Source organism: Conger conger, chromosome 14 (genome assembly GCF_963514075.1).
Source record: "Conger conger chromosome 14, fConCon1.1, whole genome shotgun sequence".
NCBI lineage: Eukaryota > Metazoa > Chordata > Actinopteri > Anguilliformes > Congridae > Conger > Conger conger.
This window is the reverse complement of record NC_083773.1, coordinates 33,527,123-33,539,360: the sequence shown is the minus strand read 5'-3', so window position 1 is coordinate 33,539,360 and position 12,238 is coordinate 33,527,123. Positions and strand designations below refer to the sequence as shown.

The following is a 12,238-nucleotide window of genomic DNA, read 5'->3' as shown; positions in this document are numbered from 1 at the left end:
TTGCTATACACTGAAGGCAATTGAGTTTGATGTCAAAATATGTACATGAGATCCAAATTTCAGCTTTTATTTCCTGGTATTTTTACCTAGATTTGTAAAAACAACTTGGAGCATATCACCATTTGTATCAGACCACCTAATTTTTAGGTGAGAAAAAGTATTGGAACATGTGACTGACAGGTGTTTCTTGTTGCCCAGATTAGATTTATTGGTTAAACAATGAATAATTCTGAATGTCTACTCTTGCTTTTAGCCTTGAGTTTTGTCTGTGAAGACTGCATTTGTAATAGAAAAGATAAACCAACATGAAGACCAGACAGCTGTCTTTTGAAGAAAAGCAAAATGAACCTCTTCCAAAGTAATGGAAAGGCCAAAGTGTGGAGAAAGAAGGGATCTGCTCATGATCCAATACATACAAGCTCATCTGTGAAGCACGGCGAAGGAAGTGTCATCGCTTGGGCTTGCATGGCTGCTTCTGGTGTGGGCTCACTCATTTTTATTGACGATGTAACTGATGGTAGCAGCAGGATTAATTCTACAAAAACATTCTGTGCTAACTTAGGGAGAAATGCATCCAAACTATAGGATTTTAGGATATTAGGATATATAAGATATTAGGATATTTTCTGATCCTTAACCTCCTAAGACCCGCACTCTTTTTTTGGTATGCATTTTTAATTTCTCTTTGCTATTTGGGCTTATTGGGACCTGATAAGTATAAAAACTAAGCATCATCTTTTGACATGATGTAGTTTTTGAGAAAAATGATGTCCACATATGTGGATTCTCGGTCTTAAGAATTAAGTATTATGTTTGTACAGCCCAAAATGTGGAGTCCACGCATGTGTAATGCATTAGGAGGTTAATGCATTAGTTTATACACACACATTTTATTATACTTACGTGCCTTGCCCATGCAATTTTGTCCACACACGGGTAATATTGTCGTTCTTTTATTTTGGAATTTTGTCTGAGAACTTCACAGGAAGTGTATTCTTATTGGTGCGTTTGTCTTCATTACGCCAGGGCTGCCTGGTTTGTGTTCATCTGTCCAGATGAACAGATTCCAAAAAAGAAAAAGAAAATTCAATTAAAGTGGGTCCGTGATTCCTAAGATTTTATTGTGTCATTTGTTTGTTGTTGAAGGAATTCGTATCTGCGCGTCTGTTTCTGGCTTGGCTGACTGATGATAGCGCGGATTTTTCTTATTTCCTGGCAACCCTACTTGAACTGCATTCTGTTTGGGAGCGTCCGTTCTAATCGGGTATGTTGGCTAGCTTTGAAAAGCCAGAAGGCTGTTTGCAATGGCAGAACAAGAAATCTCTAAAGGGGAGTCGTTGTTCCTCAAGGGACACAGACACGCGTGCCACATTATGATATATGCCGACACAGACGCTAAACTGTTTGGAAAGACTCCGATTAAGCACATCGTCCTCGTAAGTTAACTTTATTTAAATGTTTAATGTCTAAATGTTTGTCATTTCATCCAGCTTAACTTACTGCCCCGTTTTAGTCTTGGACGGCTTGATTCAGTTGGCTTGTATGCTTGTTTTTTAACGTCGTGTATTCTTTGCTATTTTAAGATATTGAGTAACTAAAATGTAGTGTTTGTTAACTTACCCTTATTATCGGTTGGTATTTACTCTGGTCATTTGGCAATCGTATCCAGACTTGAGAAAGTGAGCGAGGTTGCCATATACGTAGGCCAAGTTGTTGCATGTCTTGTAAAGGGTTAATTATAGCTAGTATACTTTCAGAAACGCAGGTATCTGCAACACACCGGATCGTTCTTAATCACGTGACAATTTCCTTGACGATGACGCGTTGGGGGACAAACGGCCATCCCAACCCATTCATTTTTGTATAGCGTTAAACTAGGCTTAGATGACATCCGTTAAAAATATTAGAATGGTGCCCAGTCAGTATTAGTTTTCATATGAAGGTTGGAGGGTTGACCTATAACAGAAGAGAACCGATCTAAGGGAGGGAACTTCACTGCTGCTGCAACCCTCTGTGTGCCATCTGTAGGACTGAGTTGCACCAGCTGCCTAGTTAGCTATAACTTTAAATCCTACTAATACTCTTGATTATGAATTACTATCATAAAAGCTGACAATACTATTATTCATTATTAATATATACATCACTGCTCACAGACACCTGAACCTCTTGACCACATCTGCATGCTTTTATGCATTTAGTTGCTGCCACCTGATTGGCTGATTTAAATATTTGCATTAACAAGCTGGTGTATAGGTCTACCTAATAAATTGCTCACTGAGTGTATAGTGTAATGGCAAAACTAATCGGCACCACTAAATCAATGCAACCAGTCCACAACCACTTATCTAAAATCAATGCACTTTGACAAGCCTAATTCATGCAGTAAAGTGCACTAGTGTACTTTATCCATTAAAGCTCTGGCTACTGCGTACATTAACTTGCACCTCCCCTCTTCAGATGCAGATGCGGTTTGATGGCTTGCTTGGCTTTCCTGGAGGGTAAGCCTTAATAATGAATAATTCTGACCTTATAATTATAATTTATTTTGTATGGACAGTATTGCATTGGTTATGAACTGAACTCCTTTTGTGAGTGATAAAGATCCTTGATACAGTCTGTTCTGCTTCCCTTATGTTCGGTTTACCTGCCTCTCCTGGTCAGCCTTGTGAACCCTGGAGAGGAAACTCTTGAGGCTGGCCTGAGCAGGGAATTGTGGGAAGAGATTGGTGTGGCCCTGAAGGTGGGGCCGGAGGACTATTGCTCCTCCTGCTTGGCCCTGTCCCCTCCAAACCTCGTCACACATTTCTACACCAAGAAGCTGAGCGAGGAGGAGGTGCGCGAGATAGAGAGAGCAGCGGTCAGTTCTGCTGCTGACCACGGCCTGGAGGTCTGTACCACACCCTCGATAAGATCACAGACAGGGAATGCAGCTGTTCGCTGTCAGCGTAGAGCCGGGGGCGTTGAGGAGGGCCGCATCTGTATCCGTTCCACATTAAATACCAACTTATGCACGTAATTATTTAGTGTAATTATAGAGCTCCCATGTTATACCATGGGTCAATAAAACAAGAGTGATTAAACGCAAGGTTTGTAAATGATGATGGTACGCAAATTAGCAATATGAACTACAGGTAATTTGAGGTGGTTGAAAGCTGTGCAAATACGCCAGCCCCCTCCAAGCATAGAAACTCTTAAGTTTATATAGAGGATCTAACATGCCTGTTCAAGGGTCTGCAGCTCCAAATAAAATTGCATACATTCAACTGGTTGCTTGCAACTGATGGGGAAAAAAAAAAAAACGGTTTCTAATCTGTAGATCATCTTGAATTTGTATTCTTATTGGCCCAGCTGTACAGTAGAATGCAACTCAAATATTGTGGTGCGATTTTTAGCCGGTGTGCTGCCTTTGTACCGCTGTTTCAGTAAAACAGCAGTAACAGTAAAACCCACACTGTATTAAGAATATATATAAAGTTGGATAAGAGGGCCTGCTAACTGTGAAAATGTAATCCAACGCTATTCTAATCATATACTGTCTTTAATAGTTTTACTTCAGTGATTCCTGTCTCCCTGTCCTCTGTCTCGTCCAGGTGATGGGAATGTTCCGGGTGCCGCTGTACTGTTTGAAACGGGGAGGGGGCTTCCCGTCCTTCCTCTTGCACGCGTTCGTTGGCAGCGCTCGCTCCCAGCTGATATCAGGCCTGCGCGCCCTGGGGCTGCTGTCCCCGGCTCAGCTGCAGGCCGCCCTCGCTAAAGCAGAGGAGCTGAGACAGAGCTCATCTCACTGACGTCTAAAATACCTAATAAAGCGCTCGCTGGGTGCACGTGACTACTACTAATACACACTGGGTGAAGCTGTGGGTCTGCCCACAAATCTACTGGGCTTGTTGTTGATTGTTGTTGAAAGTGAATCATTTTCTGTGCATATGGTTTTACATTTTTGTAAATAAATTAAATAAATTAAATCTATTTGTGTACTGTTTTGTCTGTGACGTTTTAGAAAAAGTCATGGACATGCATTATGTCGCGAAAGAGAGGGCAACAACGCGGGCCTGCTGTTTGAGATATTTATTTATTTATTTGTTTATTTATTTATTGAAGAATACTGTTTTGGGCTGTGTAATTTGTGACATTGGAGAATATGATTCATGAGGTAACATGGAGGCTACACTTTACATTTTTCTTGATTTGAAATGCTTTAACAATTTACAAAAACAATTTAGAGTACTTACAAAAGAGCAATACAAATGGTATGCAAACACTATAAAAGCTGGAGATAAGGCTACAGTTATAATCATATAAGGTGCTTGCCTCAAGGCTTGTGAGATGCCTGAATGATGGGTGTGTATTTTTAACAATTTTAACCAGTGTAACTTTCCTTCCTGACCTGGGAAGGTTGTTCTGCTGTTGTGGGACGAGGGCACAGGAACTAGGGCTGTTAGCTGTGGCTGCTGGGAGCTCCAAGGGATGAGACACTCAGCTGGCTGGAGGCTATTAGCCCGTTAGTCCAGCTTAATACTGAGGCATCACTTTTGCCAATTAAAAGGCAGCAGAGCACTATTATATTGCTACTTACATTTTCATTAAACTGTGTAGCATTCATTTCTGACTCTTTTCATATTGTTTGCATAAAATATTCTATTTTGGTTATGGTTCGGACAACTGGTGTGGTTATTTACACATAATGCTTTTGTTTGGAATACTGTGCACTACATTATGTTTGTGGTGAATGTGCCGTATCCGTGATTCCGGTGCTGACCTGGGAGAGTGGGGTAAAAGGGGAAGGCTTGCTGAAAGAAGAAAGTGCTTATTCCAAAAACAGGGGTGATTTATTCCCTTTTTTAAATTTATTATAGCCAGTTACCCAACATCTGCATTTCACAGTATATTCTAAACCACTTTTAACCCATGAGATTCCACCTAGTAGAACTGTATTTTCTTTGTTTATTATTAGCATCCAATGACATCAATTCAGGACCTATTTCAGAGAAAATTATTGGTCCAAATGCTTGTCTGTCAAGTCTCATCAGGCCTACTTCACAACAGACACAATCAGTGATTTCCATTGAGTGAAGCGGAACTGAAGCCTTGGAATTGCTCTGTCAGTTTGACATTTTATGTGTTACATTTTCTAAATGAACTTCCTAATAGTGACCACAGGGCTGTGCTGTGCTTTTTGTGTTAGTCGTGGGCCAACGCTGCACAACTGAGAGTGAGCGCGAGCTTCACAACTTGACGTTCAGGCACATGATCTTACCACTCTGCTTCGACCAATCATCAGCACATCTCTCAGGAAAGCGTATTATTGGCTGCTGCTCTACCGTCTGCTCCCATCTTAATTTGGCTCCATGAGCTGAAATTGGTTGCAATGTAATGCTGATGCTAGTTTAGCTGTTTTAGGAACAGGCTTTGTGTGTGTATATGTAATTTTCCAGATGACAGTTTCAATTTGCTCATCCACCCAAAAGACTTCAAAGTTAGTGCTGTAATAACTGGCTGCTCAGGTTTTGTGCCCATAGTTTAGTGGCTGTAGTTACTCAGGGGTTGATATGTGTGTGATATGTGGCCATAGTTTAGTGGCTGTAGTTACTCAGAGTTGATATGTGTGTGATATGTTTCTCAGGAACTGTACCCTATGTTTACATGTGTGTGGATTGTTTACACGTGTGGACACGGGTGTGCATTCAGTGTAACACTCTTGTGTACATTGTATGCGGTGCTATGCTACTGTGTGTAGCGTTTGCAGTGTTTATGCTGTGTGCCTGTTTGGTGTTAGTACGCAGTCTGTGTCATGTGTTTGCTCTGCTTAGCAATAATATTTTATGAATGTATTTCTGCAGCATGCATTTGTGGCTGTGTGTTTGTGGTGTGTACTGTACTCTGGCTGTTATGGTGTCGTCATGAGTGCAGTGTGTGTGGGTTAGCTGTAATATTGTATTAATGTGTTTGGGCAGTGTGTGTTGTATTAATTTGTGCTTAAGGTTACAGCAATGAAGTAGGTCATAGCTGTGAGCAGTGACTGACCAAGCGGAAACTGAGCTAGCCCTCGGGAGGAGGGGAGAGAGGTAGAGATAGTGGAAGGGAGTGAATGGGGGAGAGGGCAGGTGCAGAAGTAGAGGTTTATGGTTATTAAACCACATGCACTCCATGTCAAACACTGCACACTATACTGTATGGGTTTAGGGCTAAAGCACAAAGCCCCTGTGGTTTATGTTGAACTTAGCAATTTATGTTAACATTTGGACACTTTGTGTGTGTGTATGTGTGAGTGTGAGTGTGTGCGCCTATTAGCCCGTTAGTCCAGCTTAATACTGAGGCATCACTTTTGACAATTAAAAGGCAGTAGAGCACTATTATATTGCTGCTTACTTGTGTGTTTGTGAGTGTGTGTGAGTGTGTGTGTGTGTGTGTTTGTGAGTGAGTGTGTGTGAGTGTGTGTGTGAGTGTGAGTGTGTGTTTGTGAGTGTGTGTGAGTGTGTGTGTGTTTGTGTGTGTGCGTGATTGTGTGTATGTGGTTGTGTGTGTGTTTGTGTGTGTGTGAGTGTGTGTTTGTGTGTGTGCATGATTGTGTGTGTGTGTGCATGATTGTGTGTGTGTGTTTGTGAGTGTGTGTGAGTGTGTGTGTTTGTGTGTGTGCGTGATTGTGTGTGTGTGTGTGTGTGTGTGTGAGTGTGTGTGTGTGTTTGTGAGTGTGTGTGAGTGTGTGTGTGTGTTTGTGTGTGTGCGTGATTGTGTGTATGTGATTGTGTGTGTGTTTGTGTGTGTGTGAGTGTGTGTTTGTGTGTGCATGATTGTGTGTGTGTGTGTGTTTGTGTGTGTGTGTGAGTGTGTGTGTGTGTGTGTTTATGAGTGTGTGTGAGTGTGTGTGTGTTTGTGTGTGTGCGTGATTGTGTGTGTGTGTGTGTGTGTCTGGATGGAAACGATTCTGTCTGTGAGAGGAAGTGCTACAGCTTACACAAGTAAAAGCGATGCTGTCTGTGTAACGTAGATGGAGAGATAGAGGTGGATGTAGAGTTTGTTTTTCTCTGCATTTGTCACCACATCCTGAGTAACGGGGGGGAGGGGGGAGGGGGGGACGTGTGAAAGACAAGAGAGTGAAAATGCACACAGAGGAAAAGAGGATGCCCACCAATGAGAATCAATTGGACAGATATGGGCAATTTCCTGGTAACAGGCATTTCAACTGCCAGATATTTGTGTGATAAAGTTCTATACAGCTACAGAATAGACTAATATAAGCTTGTATATAACCATCAGGAGCAAATAAGCCTGTCGGTCTCTTATGTCACTATTGGACTTTACCATGCATTTGTAATTTTGGTTACCATGGAATTGTCCATATGCATTGCCTAAAGATCACAGTTTAAAATATTGTGTAAAATCTCACATTTATTAGATTTTTATATTGATGTCATGTTTTTGCCTTTTTATTTTTTCATTTATCTCATATAAGTTTCTTAATATCTATTTGAACCACATCTAATATATGGCCATTTTTCAACATTTTTTGGGTTTTGCCGTAACCATTTTATTGTTTCAAAGTTTTTATTTGTCATAGTTATTATTATTATTATTATTATTTATTTTTGTATTTTTTATTTTTTTTAAGGTAGTGATTCTCTGGGTCTTTCGTACTCATCAGTCTTTGGTTTCCTGTTGCACAGACTCAGAGACATGCAGTGGCATAGGAGTAAAAACCCCCTCTGCTTCACTGGAACAGTTCCTCAGCATAACGGCCTAGCTGATGTCACCGCCAGGTCACTGGAAACCACGTGATGACAGACAAACTGCCATCTGAGAACTGCGCTGCGTGGTAGACGGATGACTGTGGATGGGTGGGTAAGGTTGCTTATGTGCGTTTATGAGCAGATACACTGTAGAGTAGGGGTGTCAAAACTCCAGTCCTGGAGGTCTGCAGTGTCTGCAGGTATTTCCTTTCAATCAGCAGCCAATTAAGGCCTTGAGAACAAGGTGTGTGGACTCTTTAGCCAATGAAAGACCTTGAAATGTGTCTCTCGTGCTGAAACACACCAAAAACCAGCAGACATTGCGGCCCTCCAGGACTGGAGTTTGACACCCCTGTTGTAGAGAGAGCCATATATATTTTCCTGTAATATTCGGTAGCACGTATGACCTGTGACTTGGGCTTGGGAAGGCCGCTCAATTGACTTCAGTATCCGCAGGGGGAACTCACTTACTGCAGTAAGAGATAAAAAGCACACAGTACCAGGACGTCTAAAAACATCACAACACGCATGCATGCGGCATATTGCGCCCCTGACTACCGCAAACACACAGACATTATGATTGTTAATGTTCCGGATTGGTCACACGGATGTAGTAGCATACTCAGGGTTGCAGATATTAACCACTGACACAAATCTGTGTTAAGATCGTCACAAGGCATCACATGCCATCTGAGTTGGATACAGAGGTTATTTTCTGCCTAGTAAACTGGAGGTTACCAAGGTTCATGATGAGTAGGCCAGGACACTGGAGAACTCTAGTCTTTGCCTTAAGTATACTTAACATTTAAAGGTCATATGCGGCCCCTTTTACTATTGGTTTTCTGCTTTTGCTTTGCCCCCTAAATTAGCTACTTATTTAGCGTCGGCACTAACCAAGCCTGGCCCTGCTCAAGTTCACTACTACTGTAACTAGGCGTAGACCTGCTTAGCTTCAGGACAAACTAACCCCAGCCATGCTGAGATTCTGTACAAACTAACCCCAGTCATGCTGAGATTCTGTACAAACTAACCCCAGTCATGCTGAGATTCTGTACAAACTAACCCCAGTCATGCTGAGATTCTGTACAAACTAACCCCAGTCATGCTGAGATTCTGTACAAACTAACCCCAGTCATGCTGAGATTCTGTACAAACTAACCCCAGTCATGCTGAGATTCTGTACAAACTAACCCCAGCCATGCTTAGCTTCAGGACAAACTAACCCCAGTCATGCTGAGATTCTGTACAAACCAGGCCCAGCCCTGCTTAGCTTCAGGACAAACTAACCCCTGTCATGCTGAGATTCTGTACAAACCAGGCCCAGCCCTGCTTAGCTTCAGGACAAACTAATCCCAGTCATGCTTAGATTCTGTACAAACTAACCCCAGCCAAGCTTGGCTTCAGGACAAACTAACCCCAGTCATGCTTAGATGCTGTACAAACTAACCCCAGTCATGCTTAGATTCTGTACAAACTAAGCCCAGCCATGCTTAGCTTCAGTACAAACCAGGCCCAGCCCTGCTTAATTTCAGTTGCTCTTGAATGATATAATGCTTGTGGGCTATTACGATGCTATGCTACTGTAACCATACCTGGGGGAAAAATGATGGGTGGCCTTACTAAACCTCAGCTTCCTCTCTGTCACCCCAACACTGCGTTGCCTGTTTATGACTGAGACTGTGGTTGACCAGGTGTTCAGAGGCACTCACTCATTTACTTTTGTTCTCTAGTGATCATTGTGTGTGAACCTCACTGCCAGGCAGTACATAGCTTAATCTCTCTCTGAAGTTTCCCTTATTTATTTATTTTATGCCTAGAAAAAGGAAATACAATTATTTCTGTTCTATGCTTGCTGCTGTTACTCATTCAACCGTGCCTAGTGCTTAATTTCCTGTGTCTTTCCCGTATGTGATGACACACAGAGCGCCTTCCCACCTTCTTGCATCTTCTACAGCAAATAGCCTGCGATACAACCGCAAAGCCGGTTACTGACAGTTTTGAAGGACTAAAGGCTGTAAGTTCACAAATACAACCACTGCTAAATAAATGTCATGTAAAATTTCAGCAGAAACTGTTAGATAACAGCTAGCCGATACAGCACAATAACAACATGACTGTTATAGCACTGCTATCATTTATTCCTTTCTTGCTTTCACTTCTGTTGAATTTGTGCTTTTTTGGCATCTTATAAAACACAAATGAATGATATTTTTCTGGATTTCTGTCAATAAATTGTTAATTATCAGCCCTTAAATGCAGAATATCTCCATTGAAGGGTGGTATCCATTTTATTAAGATTGTATGAGTAGCAATGCTGCCTAGTAGTGCCTAGACTGGGCTGATTACAGTATATTATCCCTGTGGGACCGGCTGGGATGAGAGAGCTGTGAAACGCAACACAAGGTCACAAGAGAAGAGAGAGAGGGAGTGAGAGAGAGAAAGAGAGGGAGAGAGAGGGAGAGAGAGAAAGAGAGAGAGAGAGGGAGAGGGGTGGGGGTGAGGAAGGAAAAAGGCAGAGGGGGAGAGACTAAGAGAACAGGACAGCATATTCATGTGCACACTTGTATTTATAGTAAGCCTGCAAGGAACTGGGGGCGTGGTCTGCTGTGATGTCACTCAGAGCAAGGAGGGAGGGAGAGAGAGAGAGAGAGAGCGAGCATGAACTAGAGGGAGAGAGCCAGTACACTGTGTTGAATGTTCAATGTGTCAAGGAGAGAGGGAGAGCAAAATGAAATTGGTTCCATGAAATCTGTGTGACTCAAACACAGCCTTCTCTGTGTGAGAGGGAGGGAGAGAGAGGGAGAGAGAGAAAGGGAGAGCAGGCGGCAGGGAGAGAGGGAACAGAGGACTACAAAGAATGAGGTAAGGCGTTCATGTCTATTATTTATAAACCTGAATGTAGGCTTTAAAAATGCTGCAAGTCCACCGTGTGTGCGTGTGCACATGTGCACGTGTATTGTCTGAGAGCGTGTCTCTGCATCTGTAGGGAATGTATGCATGGCCCTATATATATAGTATGTAAATGAGTAGTGTGTTCTCTTCCTGTGTGTGCATGCGTGTGTGTGGTACGCTGGTGTGAGTGCAGTATGTGAAGGCTTGATTTAAGAGAACCGCACACTCGGGGAGAGGGGGAGGGGGCAGGGCAAACTGACACATTATTTTGGTGTTGTTGTTCGCTGCGTCCTGTGGGTAGCCCCCTAGTCCCCCCTTTTGGTATTTATGCATGATGGTGATGCCACTGTAGAGCCCTGAAGGCATACATCTGAGAGGCAGCAGCACAGCAAGACAAACCACAAATAAAAGACATAAATGAAATAAGCGACGGCATGCCCCCCCCCCCCCCCCCGCTCAGCGCCATCAGACACAGCTGCCGATCTGTGCCGACAGACACAAATGGGGGTACCACCTCTCAGCTGAAATCCCCCCCTTTAATTTGGGTGCGTGTGACAGCCCCACGCCCTCCCCCTATTAAACCATTATATGAACCAAACCCTTTCCCTGCCTCTCACTGTCTCTCTCTCTCTCTCCCTTTCTCTCTCTCTCTCTCTCTCTGTCCATATCTCCTCTCTTTATTTGTTTTTTATCTTATGCGGAGTGTGTATGATTGATTACCCGATAATGCTGTGATCCTTCAGAGAGAGGAAGTGCAGTGGAGAGCATTGCAGTGAAGGAGATGTAGAAACAGATCAGTTGCAGGGAGCATGAGTTGTAAAGGACAGAAACAAAGAATTAGCGGGGGGAGGAGGAATGGAGGACTGGGGGAATGGAGTGACTGAGAAAAGACAGAAAAAAGAGGCAGAGAAAAAGAGCAGGAGGACAGAAAGAGGGTGGGGGACATAACCGAGGTGCTGAGGCCAGCATCCAAATTTTGGAGGAAGAGGAACCAAGTTAGAAAGGCAAAGCCCGTCGCAGACCTCTACATTAATGTAGGATCTGACTGGGAAATGAGGAAGTTCACAGTTTCTGTGTGTGTGTGTGTGCGTGTGCATGTGCATCTTAGCATGGAAGATAGTTTTAATGAATAATAACATAATCATTATTATTCATTTTAATGCAAACACTCCCTGCCTGTACACTGTTAGTGAAGGATTTGCTCGTCTGACTAGATGTTTATGAATAGCTTGTGCTTCTCTATAGTATGGATTTTTCAGAATGCATTGTAAAAAACTAAGTGAGTGAGCTTATCCAACCAGATATACAGAGCAGGACACAAACACTAGTAGTTGCAATTGCGATATACTACTTTATGTGGTAAAATACTAGAATATGTAGTGTTGGTATTTGCAGTATTGGTCATACTTCATACACTATTGCTGCAAATACCAATAATACTACTACAAATACTGCCAACACCACTAATACTATCCAAACCAATATTATTTTAATTCTACTTAAAAGAGGTGGAAAATCCAGGTTCAGAAAGCACAAGTCCGCCACAGTATTTTGGTCCAGTCACCTGGATTTAGAGTTCTTCAGTCAGGAGGTAGAACTAATGAATGAAATCAGTT

General features: G+C 42.5%; 2 protein-coding genes across 5 annotated transcripts in view; both read left to right on the top strand.

Moving 5' to 3' along the window:
• Nucleotides 1-1,035: 1,035 nt before the first annotated feature.
• zgc:103759 (U8 snoRNA-decapping enzyme) lies at nt 1,036-3,968 on the top strand. 2 transcript variants are annotated; one of them, XM_061220351.1, is made up of 4 exons: nt 1,036-1,436; nt 2,461-2,501; nt 2,665-2,890; nt 3,594-3,968. In XM_061220351.1, the coding sequence occupies exons 1-4, from the start codon at nt 1,305-1,307 to the stop codon at nt 3,789-3,791; spliced, it is 597 nt and encodes a 198-aa protein (XP_061076335.1). In that variant the 5' UTR covers nt 1,036-1,304; the 3' UTR covers nt 3,792-3,968. The 2 variants fall into 2 exon arrangements, with proteins under 2 accessions (XP_061076335.1, XP_061076336.1); XM_061220352.1 differs by having other exon boundaries at nt 1,055-1,099.
• Nucleotides 3,969-10,380: 6,412 nt separating this feature from the next.
• arhgap4b (Rho GTPase activating protein 4b) overlaps nt 10,381-12,238 on the top strand; it is a 35,231-nt gene continuing 33,373 nt past the window's right edge. For all 3 annotated transcript variants that reach the window (XM_061219562.1, XM_061219561.1, XM_061219563.1), the window contains exon 1: nt 10,381-10,592. The gene's annotated coding sequence lies outside the window, so the exon portion shown is untranslated. The remainder of the gene's footprint in view (nt 10,593-12,238) is intronic.

Bases quoted from the DNA above. Each gene is read 5' to 3' on its own strand.
- zgc:103759 (XM_061220351.1), top strand. From the start codon at position 1,305: ATGGCAGAACAAGAAATCTCTAAAGGGGAGTCGTTGTTCCTCAAGGGA. The intron at 1,437-2,460 runs GTAAGTTAACTT...TCCCCTCTTCAG, and splicing joins CGATTAAGCACATCGTCCTC to ATGCAGATGCGGTTTGATGG. The intron at 2,891-3,593 runs GTCTGTACCACA...TGTCTCGTCCAG, and splicing joins CTGCTGACCACGGCCTGGAG to GTGATGGGAATGTTCCGGGT.